General features: G+C 35.8%; 1 protein-coding gene across 10 annotated transcripts in view; it reads left to right on the top strand.

Moving 5' to 3' along the window:
* ATP11C (ATPase phospholipid transporting 11C (ATP11C blood group)) overlaps positions 1 to 25,997 on the top strand; it is a 205,513-nt gene that overhangs the window by 112,247 nt on the left and 67,269 nt on the right. For all 10 annotated transcript variants that reach the window (XM_079124796.1, XM_079124795.1, XM_079124797.1 and 7 more), the window contains 8 exons: positions 1,737 to 1,844; positions 12,489 to 12,617; positions 14,318 to 14,421; positions 16,770 to 16,820; positions 17,762 to 17,826; positions 18,134 to 18,215; positions 19,145 to 19,295; positions 20,101 to 20,298. In XM_079124796.1, coding sequence (XP_078980922.1) covers positions 1,737 to 1,844; positions 12,489 to 12,617; positions 14,318 to 14,421; positions 16,770 to 16,820; positions 17,762 to 17,826; positions 18,134 to 18,215; positions 19,145 to 19,295; positions 20,101 to 20,298 — 888 coding nt within the window. The remainder of the gene's footprint in view (positions 1 to 1,736; positions 1,845 to 12,488; positions 12,618 to 14,317; positions 14,422 to 16,769; positions 16,821 to 17,761; positions 17,827 to 18,133; positions 18,216 to 19,144; positions 19,296 to 20,100; positions 20,299 to 25,997) is intronic.

Consider the following 25,997-nt stretch of genomic DNA (forward strand, 5'->3'; position numbering starts at 1 on the left):
AGAGCTTTTATTCCTGCTTCCAGTCAGAGGTGATGAAATGACACATATGGTGATATGGATGTCTTTGAAGTATTTTGAGCATTTTGTTTGTTAGTACCAAACTTGTGGATGAAATTGAAAATGAAAACAGGAAATTGGGAGGTGAAGTGGTGGGTTAAGAGTATTTATCATGTATTGGGACAGTCCACAGGATCTGATTATTTACACACATACTCTTAGATGGTACTTATCAAAGTGCTTTTTAAAAGTACCCCATGGAAACTTGCAGAAGGAAGGTCGACTTAACAGCATTGGGAACAAGATTACCTCTCCTCTTGGGGTTATCTGGTCTTCTATCTTTCCTACCAGGAACTGAAAGAATATTTTATCAAGTGTTTCGCTGCTAAATAAAGACTTGGAATGTTCTTTTCCTCAGGCTGTTAGGATTATTTTCTTTAATGTCATAAAATTACTGGTTCTAAGAATAGCATGTATGATTTTTCAAAGGCTTTTACAGATTCATTCTACTCCCAGTACTAGTTCATGGTAGGTCCTTTCTTTCTTCCCTACCATCACAGAATATACCCTATGAAGTGATAGCCTTGCTTTGTCATAAAAAGAGACAGAAGAGGAATGGATAAACACCTGAGGGGAAAAAAGGAAAAGAAGGTGATCAAGAGATTTTCAAATAGTTGTATTTGAAAAGGTATAGACATTATTACAACAAAAAAGTATAAAAAAAGAGAAGAGGTCATTCTCAAATAAATGAACATCTTCCTTCTTTAGTTCTTTTGGCTTAAAGCTATTCCAAATAGAAAGCCCATAGAAAAATGAACCATTAGATCTTTTTTCTAAAATTCATATACAATAAAATTTATTTTTTATGCTTCTAGAGTCTGGAAAGTCCAAGATCAAAGTGATGGTATGGTGAAGGCCTTCTTGTTGCATCCTCACTAGGCAGAAGGGGCAAAACAGAAAGGAATGTTATGCACTCAAATGGGGAAGAGCAAAAGAGAGTGAATCCATTCCCTCAAGCCTTTTATAAGGGTCCTCATCCAATCCATGAGGGATCTACCCTCATGACTTAATGATCTGAAGGTCCCATCTCTTAATGCTACCACATTGGTGATTGAATTTCAACACACTCTGTTTACTGCTAACTCTAAAAAATTAGCACCAAGTTTTATTTTCTCACCAAGTCAGTGGAGAAATTTAGCTGTTAATATCTATAATTTATCATAGTTTCTCTGCCAAACCAATCCTAACTTGCTTTTACTCTTCTCTGCTTGTGGAAAAGAATTATATTATTTCCTTGGAGGTGAGCAGCCCAACAGTCTACTACAGTATATTAGAAGATTCAGTATACAAGAAAATAAAAACTCAAAATAGCTCTTTTTCAGATTAAAAAAATAGAAATACTTAACATTAATTTGAATAAGAGTATAAATAGAAGAATAATTCATGATCTTCCACAGATAAAGAATATCAGAGCTCTAATGCCTGTGCTTCTATTAATATTTATCTGAAGAATGGAGGAAACTTTTAACACAATAAAGCTATATACCTAAGGGGTAGTTTGAAAGTGTGTCTTAGATTTGCTATTAAAATATGCATCATTGTCTCTTTAGTATTCTGAGTTGAAATTAATACTGTAATTATAAATATCTGTTGTTGATTCATGGGGGGATTATAGGGATTTATTAACCATTTTACTTTATTGTTTGAGCTTGATTATATAGTTATTTTTATCCTTCTAGGGATATGAGGATTGGCTGAGACACAGAGCCGACAATGAAGTCAACAAGAGCACTGTTTACATTATTGAAAATGCAAAGCGAGTGAGAAAAGAAAGTGAAAAGATTAAGGTATTTTTTTTTTAAGTTAACAACTTTTTTACTGTGGCAAAAATGTACATTTTAAAGTATACAGTTTAATGAATGTCATTTAGCACATTCACAGTGATATGCAACTATCAATACTTGTTCCAGAATATTTTCATCAACCAAAAATGAAAACCCCATGACTATTAAGTAGTCATTCCACATTTCTCCCTCTACTCAAGCCCTGGAAATACTAAGCTTTTGTCTGTATGGATTTACATACTTAATAATTTATATAAATGGAATCATATACTATGTGGCCTTTTATATCTGATTTCATCCACTCAATAATATTTTTAAGATACATCTGTGTTATAGCATGTATTAGTAATGCATTCCTTTTGATGACCAAACAATATTCCACTGTGGATATACCACAGTTTATTTATTTAACAGCTAATGAACATTTGTGTTGTTACTACCCTGAGGCTATTCAGAATATTTCTATTAGGAACATTCTAGGACAAGTTTTTGTTTGACATGTGTTTGCAATTCTTTGGTATATGAATCAAAGCAGAGAATTGCTGGATCTTAAGGTAATTATATAGCTAACTTTTTAATGAACCATGAACCTGTTTTCCGCAGTGTATCATTTACACTCCATAGCAATGTGTGGGAGTTCCACAGTGCTATTATATTTTTTAAGATGCCAGGCAGTTCATTTTTTAAATTAAAATTAATCATTATTTATTACTACCCAGTAGGACCCCTGTCAGCATTTTAGACTTGTCAATATGAGACCTTTTTGGTTCTCATTAGAGTTTTTAAATTGATAAATTATTCTTTAGAACAGTTTTAGGTTCACAGCAGAATTTAACAGAAAGCAGAGAAAGTAACCTATATGCCCACTGTGCAGCCACACTCATATCCTCTTCTACCATCAACATCCCACACCAGAATGGTACGTTACAATAAAAAAATCTACTTTGGCATGCTATTTTTGCCCAAAACCCACAGTTAACATTAGTGATTACTCTCTATGTTGTACAGTCTATGGGTTTTGACAAATGTATGTCATGTATCTAACATCATACATAGTTTCACTGCCCTAAAAATCATTTTTTGCTCTGCCTATTTATCTTTCACTCCCCCTATCCCCTCTGGTAAATACTAATACTTGACTGTCTCCAGAATATCATATTGTTGAAATCATAAATATGTAACCCTTTCAAACTGACTTCTATAACTTAGTAATATACTTTTTAGTCTACCACAGTTTATTTGTATATCCGCTTCCTGGAATGCATTTTACTTTAAAGTTTTGGCAATTATGAATACAGTTGCTATTAATGTTTGTGTTCAGGGTTTGTGGGATGTAAGTTTCACTTCATTTTAGTAAATACAAGGGATCAAGGTTGATGAACTGATTGCATGTAAGAGTATGTTTCATTTTGTAAGAACCTGCCAAACTGTCTTCCAAGATGACTATATCATTTTTGCATTTCCACCAGCACGGAGTGAGCTCTTACCAGTATTTGATGTTGTCAGTGTTTTAGATTTTGGTTATTCTAATAGGTGTATAGTATTATTTCATTGTTGTTTGAATTAGCATTTCCTTGATAACATATGATGTGGACCATTTTTCCATATGCTTTGATTCATGCATTACTTAAAATTGTGTTACATAATTTCCAAATATTTGGGAATTTTTTAGATATGTTTTGATTATGGATTTCTAGTTTCATTCTATTGTGTTCAGAGAACATACTTATATCATTTCCGTCTTTTAAAATATGGTCATATATGTTTTATGGCTCAGAATGTGGTATATTTTGGTGACTGTTCCACATGCCCCTAAGAAGCATATAAAAGAATATGCATTCTGCTGCTGTTGTGGAGTTCTGTGCATTGTCAGTTAGGTCAAGTTGACTAATAATATTGTCAAGTCTTCTCTACACTTACTGAATATTTTCTTACTTATTCTATCAATTATTGAGAAAGGAGACAAAAAATCTCCAACTATGACTATGAATTTGCCTGTTTTTATTTTCTGTTCTATCAGTTTTTTATGTACTTTATAGTACTAAGTCCAAAAATATTTAGGATTATTATGTCTTCTTGGTGAATTAACCCCTTTATCCTTGTGTAATATGTCCCTTTGTCCCTGGTAGTAATCTTAGTTTTTTTTTTTTTAATAATTTTTTTAGTTGTCAATTAACCTTTATTTTTATTTATTTATATGTGGTGCTAAGAATTGCACCCAGTGCCTCACACATGCCAGCTACAACCCCAACCTATAATCTTAGTTTTGAAATTAAATTTGTCCGATAATATAGTCAATTCTGCTTTCTTTTAACTGGTATTTGCATGGTATGCTCCATTCTTTTGATCTCTCTATATTTTTGTATTTCTAGTTTGATCCTAGTTATTGGTTTTATTTTTGTTTTTTGACCTAGTCTAAAGATCCTTGCTCTTGGTAGTTTAGCCATCAACATTTATTGTAATGGTTGGTATGGTTTGGTTATTCATCTCACCTCTTTTAAATTATTTGAGCATTTTTGTGATTCCACTGTATTACTTTCCTTGGCTAGCTAACTATACCTGTTGTAAAATTTTAAAATTTCTCCAGAATTTATAATATGCCTTTATTTTTATTTGTTCTTTTTAGTTATGCATGACAATAGAATGTATTTTGACATGTCATATATACATGGAGTATAACTCCCCATTTTTGTGGTTGGATGTGATGCTGAGTTATACTGGTTGTGTATTCACATATGAATATAGGAAAGTATTGTCTGTCTCACATTCATTCTACTATCTTTCCCATTCCCATCCTCCCTCTTTTCCCCACTCTACCCTGTCCAATCCAGTGACCCTCCCCCTCCACCCTACCCCTACATATTATGAATCAGCATCTGCTTATCAGAGAGAACCCTGGGCCTTTGGTTTTTTGGATTGGGTTATTTCAGTTAGCATAATAGTCTCCAGTTCTACCCATTTACTGGCAAATTCCACAATTTCATTCTTTATGGCTGAGTAATATTCCATGGTGCGTGTGTGTGTGTGTGTGTGTGTGTGTGTGTGTGTGTGTTTGTTTATATATACCACATCTTTATCCACTTATCTGTTGAAGGGCACCTAGGTTGGTTCCATAGCTTAGCTATTGTGAGTTGAACCCCTATGAACTTTGATGTGGCTGCATCACTGTAGTATGCTGATTTTAGGTCTTTTAAGTATAGACCAAGGGGTGGAATAACTAGATCACTGAGTTGAAAAAGGAAATATCACCATGGACACTATTGAAATATAGATGATAATCAGAAACTATTTTGAAAATCTGTACTCCAATAAAATAGAAAATCTTAAAGTTACTGACAAATTTCTAGAGACATGTAACCTACCCAAACTGAACCAGGAAGATATAGGAAAATTTAAACAGATCAATTTCAAGTAATAAATTTAAAGAAGTCATCAAAACCCTACCAACAAAGAAAAGCCCAGGACTGGATGGATTCTCAGAAGACTTTTACCAGACATTTAAAGAAGAACCAATACCAGTCTTCCTCAGATTATTCCATAAAATAGAAAAGGAAGGAACCCTTACAAACTCATTCTATGAAGCCAGTATTACCTTGATGCCAAAACCAGACAAAGACACATCAAGGAAAGAAAACTCCAGACCATTACCCTGGATGAATATATGTGGAAAAATTTTTAACAAAATACTGGCAAATCACATGCAAAAGCATACTAATAAGATAGGGCACCATGATCAATTAGAGATCCCCGGGATGCAAGGTTGGTTCAACATGAAAATCAATAAATGTAATTCATCATACCAGTAGACTTAAAGATGGGAGTCACATGATGATCTCAATAGATGCAGAAAAAGCATTTGACAAAATATAGTGTCGACTCATGTTTCAAACACTAGAAAAACTAGGGATGGTTGGAACACACCTCAATGTTATAAAAGCTGTATATGTTAAACCCAAGGCCAGTGTCATTTTAAATAGAGAAAATTGAAAGCATTCTCTCTAAAAACTGGAATAAGGGATGCCCTCTTTGACCACTTCTATTCAACATAGTTCTTGAAACTCAAGGAAAGCAATTAGGCAAAAGAAGGAAATTAAAGTGATACAAATAGGAAAAGAAAAGCTCAAACTATCCCTATTTGCCAATGACATGATTCTATATTTAGAAGACCCAAAAACTCCACCAGAAAGCTTTTAGAACTCATAAATGAATTCAGCATTGTAGCAGGATATAAAATTAACACCCATAAATTACTTGCATTCCTATACACCAATGATGAATCAGCTGAAAATGAAATTAGGGAAACTATCCCATTAACAATAGTCTCGGGCTGGGGAATAGCTCAGTTGGTAAAGTGCTTGCCTTGCAAGCACAGGGCCCTGGGTTCGATCCCCAGCACCATACACACACAAAAAAAACAATAGTCTCTTAAAATACTTGGGAATCAGTCTAAGAAAAGAGGTGAAAGACCTCTTCAATGAGAACTATAGAATGCTAAAGAAAGAACTTGAAGAAGACCTTAGAAGATGGAAAGATCTCCCATGTTCTTGGATAGGCAGAATGAATATTGTCAAAATGACCATACTACCAAAAACACTATACAGATTTAATTCAATTCCTATTAAAATTCCAATGATGTTTTTCCTAGGAATAGAAAAAGCAGTTGTGAAATCCCTTTGGAAAATAAGAGGGATAAAATAGCCAAAGCAATCCTTAGCAAGAAAAATGAAACAGGAGGCATCACAATAACAGAGTTTAAATTATCCTACAGAACTATAGTAACAAAAATGACATGGTTTTTACACCAAAACAGACATGAAATAAAATCAAGAATCAATAAATGAAATGGTATCAAGCTAAAAACCTTATTCAAAGCAAAGGAAACAATCAAGAATGTGAAAAGAGTGCCTACAGAATGGGAGAAAATCTTTGCCACCTGCACCTCAAATAGGGCGATAATATCCAGGATATACAAAGAATTCAAAAAATTTTACACCAAAAAAACCCAGTTAATAAATGGGAAAGGAACTTTACAGACACTAAACAAACACTTAAAAACTATACACAAAAGAAGAAATACAAGCCAGGTACAGTGGCACACACCTGCAATCCTAGTGGCTTGGGAGGCTGAGGCAGGAGAATTTTAAGTTCAAAGCCAGCCTTAGTAATGGTGAGGCACTAAGGAACTCTGTGAGACCCTGTCTCTAAATAAAATACAAAATCAGATTCAAAACCCAGACTCTGGGAGTTGGGTAGAAGCAGGCTTGTGGCGAGCCGCCTGCAAACTCGTTTATTGGGGGAACAGCTATACATTTTATAGGTTTCTTGCCCAATCACAATGTGCCACGGGGGATCAGACCACCAGGTTCCTATACAGGTTGCCTTGGTAACACTGAGTCAACTTGGGGCAGTTGTTTACTTTCCTAGATGGCCGAAGGGGAACGCTCCTCCTTGCTGGTTTACACACTTGAGACATTCACTGCTGCCAGCCAAGAACTAGAATTTCTCCCAACACAAAATAGGGCTGGGAATGTGGCTCAGCGGTTGAGTGCCCCTGAGTTCAATCCCCAGTACAAAAAAAATGTATATATATATGAATGGTCAACAAACATGAAAAATATGTTCAACATCTCTAGCAACTAGAGAAATGCAAATTAAAACTACACTGAGATTTCATCTCATTCTAATCAGAATGATAGTTATCAAGAATACAACTAACAATAAATGTTGGTGAGGATGTGGGGAAAAGAGTACACTCATACATTGTTGGTGGGACTGCAAATAGATGCAACCTCTCTGGAAAGCAGTATGGAGATGAATGGAACTACCATTCAACCTAGTTATCCCACTCCTCAGTATATATCCAAAGGATTTAAAATTTGCATACTACAGTGTTGCAGCCACATCAATATTTGTAGCAACACAATTAACAGTAGCCAAGCTATGGAGCCAAGGTATGTTCTCTTCTACAGATGAATGCATAAAGAAAACATGGTGTATATATACACAATGGAGTATTACTCCGTCATAAAGAAGAATGACTATGACATTTGCCAAAAAATGAATGTATCTAGATAATATATTGCTAAGTGAAATAAGCCAATCCTGAAAAACCAAAGGTCAAATGTTTTCATTGGTATGTAGAAAGTAATCCACAATAAGAGGGGTGGGAAATAGAATAGAATTTCAGTGAAGTAGACAATGGGGATTGAAGGGAAGGAAGGGGGATGGGTAAAGGAAAGACAATACAATATATGTGACATAAATTTCCTGTGTACATACATGAATATACCACAGTCAAACTCACCATTGAGTATACCCATTGGAACATAATATATTACATTCTTGTATTATCTTATAAAAATGAATTCTGCTATCATGTACAACTAAAAAGAAATGATAAAAAATAATAAATTACAAATATCACTAGGTTTTATAAAAAAGCTTCTTTTCTCAGGTCAAGTATACAGTTCAACTAAATAAAAAATTCTACATTTGGGGAAAAAAGTTGTTTATTGTCTTCTGGTTTGCATAGTCTCTAGTAAGTCTGTCGTCATTTTTAATTTTGTTCCTCTGAATATAATATTTCTTAGAGCACTTAAAGTTTTTCCTTTTCAGTTTTCAGCAATTTGGCTGTTATGCCTTGGGTTTTCTTTCTAGTGATCTTCCTTGAAATTCTCTTCGAACTATTGTTTGTTGGTTTTAATTAACTTTGGATAATTCATTACCATTACCTCTTCAGGTGCTTTTTTCTGGCTCATTCTCTTTCCTATTCCTGACTCCATTTACATGACCATTAGACTGATATTTTATCATACCTCTTAAATGATCTGTTCTTTTTTTTAATCCACTCCTTTTCTCATTGTGTATGATTTTGGATAATTTTGATAGATGTGTCTTCATGTTTACTGATTATTTCCTTTGCTATATCTTATCTCCTGGCTGAAGGAAATCATATCTGATACCATACATTTTCATTTCTAACTTTCCATTTTTCTTTCTTTTTTTGTTAGAATCTATCTCTGCCAAAATTCTCATCTACTCTTATCTACCTTTTCTAGTAAATATTTTAATCTTAATCATAGCTATTTTTATATCCCTATTTGATAATTTCAAAATTATACATTTCAGGATCTGGTCTTGTTAACTCCTTCCTCTTAACAGTGACTCTCTTTTTTTCTTGTGATTTTTATGCATTTCTTTTTTTTCAGTGACTTTAGACATTGTATGTAAAAGAATGTCAGGGATGGAGGTGGTATTATATATGTTCTGAAATGGGCCTGCCTCTTTCATCAGGCCCTTTAGTGTTGGGGTTGTGTTTATCTACTTAACATTAACAGATGGGCTGGCTTTTGTTTTTGTTTTAATTATTGATATTTTCAGTATATCGCTGTACTTCAGATTCTTTGTGCTATTAACTTAAATTTTGTGTGGGACCTAGTGTGCCTTAGTGATTTTGCCAGGTTTCTTGTCCCAGCACCCTTTTTTTTAAACACATTCTGGACTCCTGAGCTACAAAGGGTGTCTCTCCCTGTTCCCTTATTTCTCCCCCTATAGTTGATTGCTATTTGTTGTTATTCAGTGTAGGCTCCTGGTGGGAACAAAGTGGTTTATTAGTTCTCCCATTCCAGTCTCAGTATTAGGCAGGCTGTATGACCTGAGCCTCAAGGAGGGACTTTCTGTATTGCTGCCCCATCTCCTCCTATGGCAGTCAAGTCCTTGATAAGAGTGTCTTTCCTATTCCATCCCCTCAAGCAAGTTCCCTTTTGTTTCTGTGTCTTCTGTAGCAGCAGTGACATTTCCCTGAGACTATGCCAAAGAAGGTTTCCTGCCTTTCTCCAGATGCAGGTGACTTTTGCTTCATAGGAGAGAAAAGTCCATGATTCTGGCATGTCTTGTGCCTGTCTCTTCACAGTAGTTGATCACTACCTGTAGGTCTGTACCAGTGAGAAGGGTAATTTTAAATGTTCTGACCTTATGCTTTCTCATGAGCACCAGTGGAAGCTAGAGAAGAGCTAGCATGTGGTAATGGTTTTCTTTTGTTTTTCAGTCTTGTAGAGATTCTAAATTTTCATGTTAATTCACTCCCAGCCTTTAAAAATTGATTGAAAATACAGTTGTTTTCTTCTTATCCACTTTTTAAAATATGTTTTTTAGTTATTGATGAACCTTTATTTTATTTATCTATTTGTGGTGCTGAGATTCTAACCCAGTGCCTCATACATGCTAGGCAAGCCCTCTACCACTGAGCCACAACCCCAGCCCTTCTTATCCATTTTTATGGTAGCCGTCTCTTTACCTTGTGCTCTGTCAGTTTTGAAACATTTGATTTGTCCTGTTTCTCCTCAGAGGGACTTGTTACCTTTTGAAATTCAGTTCACTTGGTTGCTTTATATTCTCATCCCTTTGATGTTCTAAAAATATTATTCTGTAGAGCATGCTTTTTTTCCCCTTATGTTTGTGATGGTGGTGGTGGTGGTAATATTCTCTTGCAGCTTTTAAAATGGTGAATGGAAACAACTTGAGTTGATTTTCTAACTGGGTCATTCTCTTTCTTTACTGTTGTCTTTTACCTTTGCCTTTAGGGTGAGGCCAAAATCCCTTAGCCTAGTTGGCCAAGCCCTTTGTCATCTGTTCCCTGCCCACCTCACTGGTCCCAACTTGTATTGTAGATACAGGAATTTTATATCTGAGCAAATTCTAAGTGTTGAAGAAAAAATGTTCTCTTTGTGGTTTTTATTTATTAGTACCTACAAGTCATCATCCAACCTGTAATGAGTATTTCCTTCTAAGATGTTAGGATTTTATTAATTCTTTTCTTTTGCATATTTTAAGCATAGATTGTGGTTTTATTGTAAGAAACGTGTTTATGTAAGTGAGGAAAGATCCAACAAAATAAGATATTATTTACAAATTAGTTTTGTGTGTGTGTGTGTGTGTGTGTGTGTGTGTGTGTGTGTGTGTGTGGTGCTGGGGATCGAACCCAGGGCCTTGTGCTTGCAAGGCAAGCACTCTACCAACTGAGCTATCTCCCCAGCCCTACAAATTAGTTTTTGATACTGTTGTTCTTGGCTACTAATTAAGATTGGCAAAAAAATAAAATAGTTCTTGAATAGGTCTCAAAATCCTCATCTTTATCTGCCAAATCATATTGTACATAGAAGACACATGTTCCATGTAGTTCAGCATTTTACTGCCAATGTGTCCTGGTTGGTGTGCCAGATATTGACTTCTGTTTTATTCAGCTTTTTCCTGCTATGACTAAAAGGCCTGACAAGAATGATTGTAGAGGAGGAAAAGTTTATTTGAGGGCTCTTAGTTTCAGAGATTTCAAGTCTATGGACAGCAGGCTCCATTCCTCTGGGCTTGAGGTGAGGTAGAACATCGTGGTGGTAGAGCAAAGTGACATGATGATCAGGAAGCAGAGACTCCACTCTCCAGATACCAAAGGCACTCCCCCAATTACCCACCTCTTCCAGCCACACCCTACGTGCCTTCAGTTTCCACTTACTCCCATTTTGGGATTAACTCACTGATTGGAATTGGGTTCTCATAACCCAGTCATTTCTCATCTAAAACCTCTTGCATTGTCTCACACATGAGCTTTTGGGGGACATCTCACATCCAAACTATACTAACTTCCTTCGAAAGTGGGTTGTCTTCTGCCACTAGGAAACTCTTACCTGACTGTGCTATACAAAATTTTTATTTATCATTTTCTGTGTACACCATATCATTAAAAATGTTAAGAAGTATTGCTTGGAGAATTTCTTACCTCCTTCCAAAATAAATGTTATAAGTTATTCAAAAATTGGGAGTAAAGTAGTTGCTTGTGTGATATTAGTAACAGTTATAATTAACACCCTTCAGATAATTAACATGTACTAAGCACCTTAATATTTACTTGTATTGTCATTTAATGCTCACAGCAATTATGTGAGGTAGTTGAACTCACCTAAGGTCATATAGTTAAATAAGTGAATCTGAGACATGAATTTACCCAAGGTCATATAGTTAAATAAGTGGATCTGAGACATGAATCGAGGTTTAAAAGTCCAAGCTTTTAACTACTATGATTTACTCCTCACATTATAAAATTATTCCTGATTTCTTCCCTCAGGTTTTTTCTGTTTTGAGCTTTGAATATTTGCTGATAGGAAATTGTTTTTCATTGCTATATTGATTCATTCTTCTGATGCAGATGGATTTTTAGAAGGTTGACCTATAGCAAAACATTTTTAAAATATTATGGGGAAATAATGAAACAAAACTAAGGTTTTGTTCATAAAGTGCCAAATATGTGACATGTACGTTTTATTGATCCATTCATGAACTGATAGTGGTCATTGTCTTATCAAACATTAGTGCCAGAAATGACAGAGAACAGTTGGGTGTCAGATTTGTTTATTAGAGATAAAGGTCAGTATTAAGGTAATCTGAAAGCATCTCAAGTCCTCATGACCTCAAAGAAGATTCTGAATGGTGAAGTAATATTCTTTCCATCACCTTTTACATTATGCAGGATCCTGAGACACTCTCAAAGCATAAGAGTTGGAGTTGTCTCTTACTAATGTTTTAACTTTAGTTGTATTTTAATGATGTTTAGTTTGGAATTCAAAACATTTATATTTATTTTACTCTCCATTCTAGGTTGGTGATGTAGTAGAAGTTAATGCTGATGAAACCTTTCCCTGTGATCTTATTCTTCTATCATCCTGTACCACTGATGGAACCTGTTATGTCACTACTGCTAGTCTTGATGGTGAATCTAATTGCAAAGTAAGAAACTGAACCTTGCCTAAGCATTTTGAGCTCAGGATAGGTAATCATACAATACTGCTTCCAAACACTCCCTAAACTCTTTATTTTTCCTATTCACGTAGGTTTTGTATTTGAAGAGATCTGTTATATAGTTGTCTTTCAGCTTCTAAGTGTATTCTCATCTTTGGGGAAAGGGATGGTGTTTGGGTGGGAGAAAAACATGCCCCAAATAAAAGCCACCACAATTCTTATATCACTGTTTGAATTCAATGTTAACATAATCCACTTAATATTTCATTTGGACTTCTTAAAATAGGAGTAATTTTAAACCAAAACTACATAAAATAACTTCATTTGCCTGTAATCTTATAACTTGATTTATTTTTAACCTAATGGTAAAATATATTTTCTTTAGAAAATGTTTATTCCTGGGATTTAGGAGATTTAACCTGGAGTAATTTGATTGCCTTTAAAAAAATACATTAGTATATAGTTTGGTGAACATTTGCTCTATTACAAGTAGGAGGAATTTTAAGTGTGGTAAAATGAGTTTCATCTAAATGAGTGATAAGTTACTTCCCAGGTACTTTCTGGCACAGTCGGTTCTTGGCCATTACCTAGAGTGATGTGTAGTAGTAACAGGGCATTAAAATCCTCTCTGAGCTGTATTTAAGGAATGATGCTCATGTCCTGACCTCTGAGTATATAGTATGTGAAAAGGGAAATTTACCATTTAAATGGCTGATTCTGTATTTCAAGGACATTGTGAGATGAATTAGTAACATTTATGCTGTTCAAAAAGAGAGTTATATTTTAGGGAATGTCAAGATAAAATCAATAAATCCAACTAAAGATTCCCTAATAGTGAAAAAGTTACTTAGAAGAAGAAAACTTTTAGATAGTTTTCGTTTTTCTATTAAGTTGATCTGATCACATCAGCTAAAAGTACAGAAGTTTTCCAAAATTGGGCAATAGTTTCAAATATAGCTCAGTCAGTACCATAATATTCCCCAAAGACCATGGCAACAACTTTCCCTTCTTCACAGTGTACTCCGTGAGTCTGTATTACCTCTTATTTGATGATTTATGAGTGGATTCATTAGAGCTTACCTTGAGTTTTGGATGTATCAAGTGTGTAATACACACTGGTAGAATATTCTGCCTAAAAAGGCACATCTTCTTCTCGCCCCTCATAAAAATGTAGTGATGGTGAGCATTTTCAAGATCATTAATTAAGCTATTTGTATAATGGAACATTACTGGGTTTTTTCTTATTGTTGACAAAATATTACATTGTTATGACCAAAAGGATTGTGTTCCATTCAAATGTACAAATCTGCATAGCTATACACTATAGTGAGCAAAATAATGTCTCCGTTCTATAAATAGGAGAAGGAATAAATGTGTTAAATTTTCATGGGTTTTTCAGTTAATTATATGCATGCTGCAAATGGAATGCTCTTGACGTCGGTATCAAGAAGAGCTTTAAGTTGGTTTTTCTTTTATCTTTGAAGTCCCTGTACAGCAGGGTTATCTTTCTAATTATTTATAGTGTATTAAAAGAATAGTACCATACAATTTATTTGGTGGGAAATGTGCATCAATATTTGTAATATTTTGCCAAAGCCTCTTACTAGAGCATACTGTTTCTGGAATGATTGTGTATGATAATGAAAAGAACACTTTTTTGTTTGCTTTTTTCCTCTGCTTTCATCTAGACACATTATGCAGTACGGGATACCATTGCACTGTGTACAGCTGAGTCCATTGATAGCCTCCGAGCAGCAATTGAATGTGAACAGCCTCAACCTGACCTGTACAAGTAAGAATCACCTGTTTTTCCCATACTGCTATGTCTTGGCTCTACTGCTTTTTGCCACCTGTATTGCAAAGAAACACCCACCACTTACCAGCCTACTCATGTATGTTGTTATGAGCTGTTCTTCTTCTGGCAGGAAAGTGAATTAAATCAGCCTTGTTCACTACCAGCCTAAGATAAATTGTTGTAGACCCAGGCAGCCTTTGATTTTTCTTTTATTCTTTGTTGTTTGTAAACATGACTATCAAATTTTTAAATTATGTTATCCCATGGGGCTAATCTATCAGACTAATGGAGTGCCCAGAGTTAATTAAAAAAGAAATAAAGTATTTCACATGCCATCCAACATTAAAGAGAGAAGATGATATGGGGCCACACAATTAATAGGCACTCTGTCCTTTCTTGAAGTGATCATAATGAGGATTGCAGATAGGCTGTTTCTTGATCACAGTGAACAGTTAAAGTTGAAGGAGAAGTAAAATGGTATAATTTCTTCTGTTTTTCTGTACCTAGACTCTCCAGAGTAGGTTTACTGATTAACAGTTATTGTAGGTTTTAAAAATTTGGCATTTAATTTTAAGACTGGTTAGTTTGGTTGATTAGAGCATGTTGCTAATGAGGTTATAGGAAGTTTTTATCCTCATGTGGTCCAATTAATTTCATTCTCTTTCACTGTTACAGGTGGCATCCATTACCTAGGCCAGCCACCTTGTTAGTGCACACTATTGTTTATAATGGGGGACCACATGGTTGAATCTGGTTTACATTAACAACTAATAGTAGGAAAACAAAGTATATCCTACTGTGAGAATAATACCCTCCCTCCTTCCCATTATTACTTCTGTCCGCTTTCCTTTCCTATCTTCTATATTTACCTTGAGAGTAGAAACTAGGGCCAAAACAGCTATTCTCTATCTTCAAGGAGCTCACAGTGAGCAAAGTAGATAAAACAATAAAGCTAAGCTTACAGTGTGATAATAGATACAATACAAAATCCATGGAATCACAGAAAAGGAGTGACTTATTCTGCCTGTAAGTTAGAGATATATCTATCTGTGTGTGTGTGTGTGTGTGTGTGTGTGTGTGTGCGCGCGCACGCGCGCGCATGTATACTCTTGCATATCTATTGGGAAACTGCAAATTTTTTCAGTTGCCTTACATATGAAAGAGAATTTTAGTGCAGATAAGGTTATTCCTAATTTCCCTAGACCAGATTAAATCTCTTGCTATATGGCTTCAGAATACCTTGTCTAGAACCACCCTGATAATAATCACTTGCATTTTTTTGACTGTTCCTTTATCTTCTTTAGAGCAAGGGAGTATGTCTTTTTCACTTATTAGTATATCTTCAGCACCTAGTAGAGTACTTACATAATTAATAAATGATGAATGAAAGGACAGATTTTCATATTTTGTATATATAGTAATATAAAGTATTTCTGTTTTTTCTATAAAGAAAACAGTGTTTACAATGGAAATTACAAAACACTCATAACACTCTTATTGAAGAGGATTTAGGCATTTTTACCAAATTTGTCAGAAATGCAGATTACCATGTGTCCGGTCATATTAAATAACTGGCTGAAGCTCAGTATTGAGATCAGCTGCAAGATGCAGGCTGGACATTTCCAAGTAATCAAGTATTCATTGTCTCTAAAACTACTGCTGTGGTTCAGAAGATTGTCCTGGGACCAGCAGCATCAGCATCACCTGAGATCCTGAATCAGGAACTCAAAGACAAGGGCCCATAAATCTGTTTGGTTTTGTTTGTTTGTTTGTTTGTTTGTTTTGTTTTTGGTAATCAGGGTCTCACTAAGTTGCTTAGGGCCTTGCTAAGTTGCTAAGGCTGTCTTTGAACTTGTGATCCTCCTGCCTTAGCCTCCCAAGCTGCTGGAATTACAGGAGTGCGCCACCACACCTGGTGAGATCTGTGGTTTAATAAGCCCTCCAGTGATTTGAAGGCATGCTCATGTGTAAGAACTACTGAATAATGGTTTTGAAAATTATGTTTTAGCACCAGGAACCTTTCTTCACATGAATCTAAAATAGAAGCCGCATTATTTATATATAGGCATAAAGGAGAGGGGTGTCATGTGCATGCATAGTGCCAAACAGAGCTTGAAAATCAATTTAGAATCTTTGTTTACTTTCTTACAATCCATAATATTATTTTAGAGATTAGATTAAAATGCTATACATCCTTTGATTCCCTCACAAGTATAATAGGATTTTGTCATTCATTCAGAATCTTACCTATTGCATTATTTGTATTTTGATTTATTTCCATATTGGTGGTATTTGGATTTCACCTGGATATAGAAAATAAACTTGTTATTATGTTCTTTTTACAGGTTTGTTGGGCGAATCAATATCTATAGTAATAGTCTTGAGCCTGTTGCCAGGTTAGTTTGTTATTCCTGTAACCTGTCCTTATGGGTGGGGACATATATTTCTCTTTTAAACTTACTAAAATAGTTAACTACTTTTCTTTATAGAAGGGGATATAAAAATGAAAAAGTAACTAACCTTGTGATTGGCAGAGTTGTGGGGTTTCTGTGTGTAGCGGGTAGGGGATTGTTGAAGATTAATGCTTAGGATTTCCAAAACAGCAGAGCTCTACGCCCTTTGACTAATATTCCCAGACATCTTCTAGGCTCTGTGTTTATTGTCTTTGGTTGTATGGTGGCTGACAAGGTGGGAAATACTCATGGAGAACAGTGATTTAAAGGAGAGTAATTGAAGAACTAGGCAGTGAATAAAATGTAGAAACAATTACTTGGACCTAAGTAAAATAAAAGACCAATCATTTATAATGAGCCAGTTCATAAAAAGAAGGATGCTTTTATTCCTTCTCTGTCACCTAGTTAATTACCTCAAATTTTCTGCTTGACCGTTTTGGTCACACTTAAAGAGACTTAAGGAAATGAAGGGTGATATTCCAAATGGTGGCTTTACTCTCTACAGAGATGTCAGTGTTTTTCTCACCTTGACTTTGTCTTCACAGTATTTTATCTGTGATACTCTGTTTCTGTTTTTCACTGTCTGTTGCTCTGTCCTGTTCTTGTCTTGCTATCTGTGACTCATAATCACTTGATCCCTTTGTGCATTTCTTTACCTCTGTGTGTTGCTGGCTACTTCTGTACTGTGCTTCCATCTGTGCTGTTCCCTCAAGTCACTTCAGAGGGAGGGATCTTTCAGCTTGTCCTGGGGAGTAAGCATATGGTAGAAGTAGACAGATACATCCTGAACCCCTTGGAGATAGGTATGTGTCAGGTCAAAATCTGTCCTCAGAGTTGATGATGCCATGCATTTTTAAATAAACTGTGTTCATTTTTTTGTTTAGGTCTTTGGGACCTGAAAATCTCTTGCTGAAGGGAGCTACACTAAAAAATACCAAGAAGATATATGGTAAACAATTTTTAAGATATACTTTTCAGGAATATGTTTTGTAAAGCCTGTGAATAAATGGTCCATGTTTAAAAATGAACATGGTAGATGTTGTATTTATTATAACCTATATTTGGGAATTTATAAGATGATAAACTAACATGAAATATGACACATAGTTTATAGAATTAAAATTATAAATGATGTATCAACTAATGAGTAGAATAGGACTTAGAATTTTTACTTTTATAGACTTAAAATTTTATATAACCAAGGGAGTAGGAAGTTAGTTGATAAATTCAGTTGTAACCTAGTTTTCTTTCCTTAGGAGTTGCTGTTTACACTGGGATGGAAACCAAAATGGCTTTGAACTACCAAGGGAAATCTCAGAAACGTTCTGCTGTTGAAAAGTTAGTGTGCACCATCATTTCTTTAGTCATTATTGATTGAAATAGTTACTTCCTCAGTAATTCCAAACTACCATAACAAAGAACCTATTTCAGTTGTAATAGCAGCTACCATTTTGAGTGTTTGTTTATATTCCACAAATGATCCTTAATAGTATATATGTAAGATTTGATTTAATCTGCTGAACAACTCTTAAAAAGTAATTTGTGTTAGCTTCTCTACAGACCAGAAAATGGTCTTCAAGATGATAAGCGACTTACCTAAGCTTACATAGCTTTTTAAGGGTAGAGTTTACTTGAATAATAAATTCATTTCCTTTTTTAATGGTTTGGGGTCCTCTAGTTGCTGTATTCAAGTTGGTTCTACAATAATCTCCTAGCAAATGGTATCCGATAGACCTTCAAGCCAGGTACAACAGACAGAGACCTCTCTATCATGGGCATGGATAGCCAATATCTGAATGGCACCTTCTCCAGAGCTATACTTTCAGACTATGCTGAGAAAAAATATATGCTGAGCTTGAGAATTTCATATCAGCTACTTGCCCTCAGTTCCAAATATTTAGAATTTAGGGACATGGAGAAATGAAATGCTACTCCTTCTATATAGGTTGAATAGGTAATTGTGTGTGTGTGTGTGTGTGTGTATCTCCATCTCCTATTGTTTTATAGGAACCTTACTAAAGGTGTGTTAATATAACCAGCCATTATGTGGGGGAACATTGGTGATGATAAATAGTTCAGGTCTAGCTTTTAATTTTTGCCACTCTGCAGTGATGCTGCAACTATGATAATTGAGTTTTATATTTAAAAGCTTGTGCTGTGTTTGAACATCATTTACGGGAGAAGCATTAGATAACTGAACAGTTTAATTTATATTTAATGCCTTAAATAATTACATAGTTTTAAAATCCATACTCTTATTTTTTCAGATCCATTAATGCCTTCTTGATGGTATATTTATTTATCTTACTGACCAAAGCTGCAGTATGCACTACTCTAAAGTATGTATGGCAAAGTACCCCACACAATGATGAACCTTGGTATAACCAAAAGACTCAGAAAGAACGGGAGACTTTAAAGGTAATTTGTTTTCCACTGAAAATTGTAGCTCAAGGATTTTGTGGCCATTTCAACCTTTCTTGAAATATTAGTCAGAAATGATAGCCTTTGTTAGCTTCTTTTTTGTTTTTGTTTTTTGGGTATATGGTAGCCCTATGCCATTAAATACTTAAGTTTTAGATTTTTAAAATTTTACTTAAAGCATCTACGATTTTTAATTTTGTTTTTACATTATTGAAGATTGAACCCGGTGGCACTCTACCACTGAGTTATGTCCCTATCTCTTTTTACCTTTTATTTTGAAACAAGGTCTTACCAAGCTGTCCACGGTGATCTTACATTTTGTGATCTTGCTGCCCCAGACTCAGACTCCTGAGTCGCTGGGATAACAAGCATGATTCACTACGCCTGGCAACTATGCTTGGTTTGAGCTCTTTAGTTAAGAGTTTGAAATAAATTGGCAAGAAATGCTGGCATTTTAATATAATATGAGCTTGTGAGAGATGATAGCATAATGGTTATTTGTATATAAATTTTGATCTCATATTCATATCTAGGGGTAGAGAGAGCAGAGAACTTAAGGAAGTAAAAAAGTGTTAAGATAGAAGGTACATACCCTGAAGGACAATGATAAAATTGATAATGTTCTTACATATTTTCACATATTGTGATAATTTTGACAATAATGTAGGGTCTTTGGAAGTTTTCTATAGTAAGAACAGTGCTTTCAGCATTGACTGATAAAAAGAAAGTCAACTGTTTGTTTACATTATACTCATATAATGGAGCTGTGCATCTAATTACCATTAATGGTCTCTTTTATTAGGTTCTGAAAATGTTCACCGACTTCCTATCATTTATGGTTCTATTCAACTTTATCATCCCTGTCTCCATGTATGTCACAGTAGAAATGCAGAAATTCCTGGGCTCCTTCTTCATCTCATGGGATAAAGACTTTTATGATGAAGAAATTAATGAAGGAGCCTTGGTTAACACATCAGACCTTAATGAAGAACTTGGTCAGGTTAGAACACATTTTTGCTTACAATAAGTTAATGTAGTAGAATTCCTTTTCGTTTGTGTATGTAGTCTAGATTATCAATATATGTCCCCATTTTACATTTGGAAATGTATTAAAAGTTCTTTTATGCAGGCATGTAATAAAGGTAAGCAGTGTTTTCATAGACATAGCATCAATTCTTTTGCTGGCATTTTTGAGAAGGATGCAATGTATATATTAAATTTGAACGGTGCAGGAATTCTTTTTAAAATTCACCAAGTGATGTTGTTACATTACCAAGTTATTGCTTTAGAACAGGAAACATACAGTCTTCATTACTATCTATAATAATTTGTGGATGGAATACAGAGTAGTAAATATGGCTAGTTTATAAATGCATGTTGTTTGATAAACAAAATTGACCAGAGTTGTCCTATTGGCATTTTCTTGGTATATTTCTGATTAGAAGGAATATAGACCTAGCAAGCAGAGTTGTTTATAGTAGTACATGAATTTTAATGAAGGAAAAATGTGAAGGCATGCACTCCTTAAAATGCTTTTCACTTCATATACAAGTCTGTGACCTCATTTCTAACCCAGGTGCATTTATTTTCTGTTGTAATGCTGTCTAACTGTAATTCCGAGCAGTGAACTCTTAGGTGCTTTGCTCATTAATATTGAGAAATTCTCCCCCTTTGTCTGAATTTACAGTGTGTCATGTAGTGATCTTCACGAGCCAAGGGAATTTTCTGGCATGCATTTAATTCTCATGATATTTAGAATGTCAAGGATGTGGAAATGTCATTTCTGTGACTGGGAAATGCAGACTCAGTTAATGAAACTTGGGGCTGGAACAGGGACTCACACTTGTTTTAAATGGGGCTGATTTGCATGTATACCTCAAAACTCCCTTGCCCTGAATTTAACCCTCCCACTACCCCCATTCTCTATTTCTGCTTCTGACCCAACCTTTGCCTAACCAGAATACCCCCTTAACAACAAAGAACTCTCCAGATACTATTTTGTTCAGATCTGACTTCAGAACACTAGTAAGTCAGACCTTAGAGCCTATAATCCACATAGATACTGAAGCACTAAGAATAAGACAAGAAATGAAAGAACCAGTGACTTTTCTCTTATTGTTCCTAGAAGATATTTTTGTTCATGAGTTGAGCTTCTCCAGCTGACCCTAACCTTTTTATTTTTTTTATTTATTTTTATTGTAAACAAATGGGATGCATGTTGTTTCTCTGTACATGGAGTAAAGGCGTACCATTTGTGTAATCATAAATTTACATAGGGTAATGTTGTTTGATTCATTCTGTTATTTTTTTCCTTCCCCCCACCCCTCTTTTCCCTCTATACAGTCCTTCCTCCATTCTTGCTCCCCTCCCTAACCCTAAGTCTAACCCTAACACTAACCCCTCCCAACCCCCATTATGTGTCATCATCCACTTATCAGCGCGATCATTCGTCCTTTGGTTTTTTGAGATTGGCTTATCTCACTTAGCATGATATTCTCCAATTTCATCCATTTGCCTGCAAATGCCATAATTTTATCATTCTTTATGGCAGAGTAATATTCCATTGTATATATACCACAGTTTCTTTATCCATTCATCAACTGAAGGGCATCTAGGTTGGTTCCACAGTCTGGCTATTGTGAATTGAGCAGCTATGAACATTGATGTGGCTGTATCTCTGTAGTATGCTGATTTTAAGTCCTTTGGGTATAGGCCAAGGAGTGGGATAGCTGGGTCAAATGGAGGGTCCATTCTAAGTTTTCTAAGGAATCTCCACACTGCTTTCCAGAGTGGCTGCACTAATTTGCAGCCCCACCAGCAATGTATGAGTGTACCTTTCTCCCCACATCCTCGCCAATACCTGTTGTTGCTTGTATTCTTTGGATAATCACCATTCTAATTGGGGTGAGATGGAATCTTAGGGTGATTTTGATTTGCATTTCTCTTATTACTAGAGATGTTGAACATTTTTCCATGTTTGTTGATTGCTTGTAGATCTTCTTCTGTGAAGTGTCTGTTCATTTCCTTAGCCCATTTGTCGACTGGGTTATTTGCATTCTTGGTGTAGAGTTTTTTGAGTTCTTTATAGATTCTGGAGATTAGTGCTCTATCTGAAGTATGATTGGCAAAGATTTTCTCCCACTCTGTAGGCTCTTTCTTCGCATTGCTGATAGTTTCCTTTGCTGAGAGAAAGCTTTTTAGTTTGAATCTATCCCAGTTATTGATTCTTACTTTTATTTCTTGTGCTATGGGAGTCCTGTTAAGGAAGTCTGGTCCTAAACCGACATGTTGAAGATCTGGACCTACTTTTTCTTCTATAATCTGCAGGGTTTCTGGTCTGATTCCGAGGTCCTTAATCCATTTTGAGTTTAGTTTCGTGCATGGTGAGAGATATGGGTTTAGTTTCATTCTGTTGCATATGGATTTCCAATTCTCCCAGCACCATTTGTTGAAGAGGCTATCTTTTGTCCATTGCATATTTTTGGCACCTTTGTCTACTATGAGAAAATTGTATTTATTTGGGTTTGTGTCCGTGTCCTCTATTCTGTACCATTGATCTACCTTTCTATTTTGGTACCAATACCATGCCATTTTTGCTACTATTGCTTTGTAGTAGAGTTGAAGATCTGGTATTGCGATACCCCCTGCTTTGCTCTTTCTGCTAAGGATTGCTTTAGCTATTCTGGGTTTCTTATTCAGATGAATTTCACGATTGCTTGCTCTATTTCTATAAGGTACATCATTGGGATTTTAATTGGAATTACATTGAATCTGTATAGCACTTTTGGTAGTATGGCCATTTTGACAATATTCATTCTGCCTATCCAAGAACATGGGAGATCTTTCCATCTTCTAAGGTTTTCTTTAATTTCTTTCTTTAGTGTTCTGTAGTTCTCATTGTAGAGGTCTTTCACCTCTTTTGTGAGATTGATTCCCAAGTATTTCATTTTTTTCGAGGCTATTGTGAATGGGGTAGTTTTCCTAACTTCTCTTTCTGAAGATTTATCACTTATGTATAAAAATGCATTGGATTTATGAGCATTGATCTTGTAACCTTACTGAATTCACTTATGAGTTCTAAAAGTTTTCTGGTGGAATTTCCTGGTTCCTCTAAGTATATAATCATATCATCAGCAAACAGGGATAGTTTGAGTTCTTCTTTTCCTATTCGTATCCCTTTAATTTCTTTGGTCTGTCTAATTGCTCTGGCTAGAGTTTCAAGGACGATATTGAATAGAAGTGGTGAAAGAGGGCATCCCTGCCTTGTTCCAGTTTTTAGGGGGAATGCTGACCCTAACCTTTTAAAACCCCAAATTTTCATCCATAGACAAAGCTATCTGAGTAAAACTACTCTGGTCTCAATAGAAGGCATCAGTCTATAGGCTTTTTGCATGAAAAATATTTTTGAGTATATATCCCACCTCTGATGAACCTTTTTCCCTGACAACTAATTTAGTGGTTCACTTTGGATGCCGAGTAAATGTGCCTGTTCTGTATTCAGTGCCTCATTGTTTGAATTCACCTACCAAGGGTGAGTGAGCATAGGTAGCCTGGGGCTAGCCTCTACTGCTCTTGCAAATAGAATAGCCATCATTCCACATGTGACACTTAATGCTCCCCAGAGACAGATAGCGTGCCCAGGCCAGGTTCTCCTTGATGGGACTCATCTCTACTTCAGCAGATTCTATATTACCATGTAGACTGTATTAAGACTACAGAAAGTAAAGTAGGGCTTTGGGTAATGATCTGATAAATTTGGTCAATGAAAAGGAGCTATGATTTTTGTTTCAACTACTATGCCCTTTGCCCACCAAACCCTGTATTTCTGGGTGTGATTGTCTTTTAATCAAATCACTAATTTAATAGCAGATCATACGCAGTGTCTTAAACAACTTGCCATCATTATTAGCTTGTATGTGTAGAAACTACCAGAATGAAAATGCAGAGAAGTCTTGAAATAGTTTTAGACCATTTAGCATGCAGTATACTTGTACACACAAAATTAAGTGTAACCAGTTTCCTCCTTGATGAGTCATAATTTAAGATCTATAGGGCTCTTTATGTTTCTGAAGGCAATATTGTTTCATTTCCACCAATGTCATGGCAAATATTTGCTTAACCTCTTTAAAAAGTGACCTACTGGCAGGGTATGGTGGTGTGTACCTATAACCCTAGCGGCTCAGGAGGCCAAGGCAGGAGGATCACAGGTTCACAGCCAGCCTCAGCAACTTAGCAAGACCCTAAGCAACTCAGTGAGACCCTGTCTCAAAAACAAAATATAAAAAGGGCTGGGATGTGTGTGGTTCAGTGGTTAAGTGCCCTGGGTTCAATCCCCAGTGCCAGGGAAAAAAATTAGCTACTGTTATTTTTTTAAAAATCAATAGATATGATTAGGACAGTGTTTGATGTGAGAACCAAAGAAAGGAGACTGTTCAGCTCAGTTAGAAAATAATGGGGTGTTTTATGATCAGACACCAATCTTATACAACCAAATGGTTTCAATGCATCCTGAAAAAAAATTGAGACTAGCCTTCTTTTGTATATCCCCTCCTAGTCTTGTGGCTGTACTAGTCTAGCAGGAACCTCCCCTTCAGTCCACTGCCATTCAAATAGGGTAAAGTTACATAAAGAACTAGTGGGCTGTTTGCACCCCCAGGCAATATTGCTGCATGCACTGTTAACATTGGTTTTGCTAGGTGAGGTGAAGGTATAACCTGTACCCATTAGAGCCTTAGAAATTCTGACACAGGGTTTAAAAACATAGTTACTGGCTCAGCATAAAGCTCCAGGATAAATTTGTGAGGCCCTGGATTGTACTCCCAGCATTGTAATTAAAAAAAAAAAAAGTTAACAGTTTCTTGGTTGGGAATCATTCCTGTTTCCCACACTTAGAGTTGTATCCCTGGTCCTGTGAACACTGCATCAGGTAGGGGAAAAAGAAAAAAAAAAGAAGAAAAGCTGAGGTGTTGAGGAAGAAGGGCAAGCAGTATAGTTGTTACATCAGCATACTTCTCCCTTGGCAAGAATTGTATAGTCATGCACCGGACGTGGTGGCATATACCTATAATCCCAGCTACTAGGAAGGCTGAGTGAGGCAGGAGAATCATACATTCAAGACCAGCCTCAGCAACTTAGCAAGGCCCTGTCTCAAAAAATAAAAAGGACTGGGTATCACAGGAAAGCAAGGAGCTAAAACTCCAAACCTCAGTTTTTGTATTCTAACAAAAGAAAAAAGTGAGACACCAAAAACCATGCAAGACAACTTAGTAAGAGTTGAGTAGATCTGAGGTGAAAATAAAGTAAAAGCAAAGTAAGGCTCAAGCAGAGAGCACACTCAAGGGAAAGAGTGGATCATTTCTGAGCAGAGTGACAAAGGAGACAATACTGTCTCCAGATTTATTACTGATGTTTACCAGGAGAACTGGGGTCCTCCTTTAGAAACCTTCACCAATCAGATGTTCAACTCTTCTTTCACGGGGAGCAGAGGCGTTTTTGACCTTAGTTAGTCCTCTCCAGAACTGTTTTGGCAGCTATCCTGTTCAGGGAGGCTTTATCTACAAGTCAGTACCATGTTAATGTGGTCATTTGGGTCAGTGGCCAGTCAGAAGTTACCTTGGTGTGCCTGCACTACCAAAGGAATCTTCCTTCCTAGACAACTGGAAACAACTATAGCCATAATTCCTAGATTTATACCAACCT

This window comes from Sciurus vulgaris (assembly GCF_902686455.1).
Source record: "Sciurus vulgaris genome assembly, chromosome: X".
NCBI classification, from domain to species: Eukaryota; Metazoa; Chordata; class Mammalia; order Rodentia; family Sciuridae; genus Sciurus; species Sciurus vulgaris.